Source organism: Penaeus monodon, chromosome 15, assembly GCF_015228065.2.
Source record: "Penaeus monodon isolate SGIC_2016 chromosome 15, NSTDA_Pmon_1, whole genome shotgun sequence".
Classification (NCBI taxonomy): Eukaryota; Metazoa; Arthropoda; class Malacostraca; order Decapoda; family Penaeidae; genus Penaeus; species Penaeus monodon.
Window position 1 is genome coordinate 697,141 of NC_051400.1, and position 444 is coordinate 697,584.

Here is a 444-nt window from a genome sequence, read left to right on the forward strand (position 1 = left end):
CATACAAAAGATTTTGTATGAACAAGGCAGGTAATCAACAATGTCAAACGACAAATTTTGCAAGATTATGCAAAGCGAGCAAGAAATGGTCGTCACTTCACTGGAACTTCAGCCCCAAAGGCAAGGTAACAAACACCTGGTTTGCCCTCCATATCCCCCTTCTTTATATGGGAAACCGAAAACTGCAACTTTCTCTAAAGGTATTCCAATACCAGTATTATTAGTCGGTGAAAGTTTGAAACGGTTTGGGTTTCATTTATCAGTTGTATATAGATCCAATCTTAGTGCATGAGTTATGAGTTCTGTTATATAATTTGGTTTAAGAGGTATCCTTATCATTACCATTCCTATGATCCACAAGTAATGGATGGAATCATACCAATGGATGTAGTATTAATGGATCAGATTAGATGCAGTTATGACAAGATGACTGCAAATTGCAAA

The 444-nt window shown here is 36.7% G+C and overlaps 1 protein-coding gene across 1 annotated transcript in view; it reads left to right on the forward strand.

The window, feature by feature from the left end:
• The first annotated feature begins 40 nt into the window (after positions 1–40).
• The window catches only part of LOC119582081 (fibrinogen alpha chain-like), an 8,270-nt gene continuing 7,866 nt past the window's right edge, over positions 41–444 (forward strand). Inside the window, exon 1 of the mRNA XM_037930329.1 lies at positions 41–125. Coding sequence (XP_037786257.1) covers positions 41–125 — 85 coding nt within the window. The remainder of the gene's footprint in view (positions 126–444) is intronic.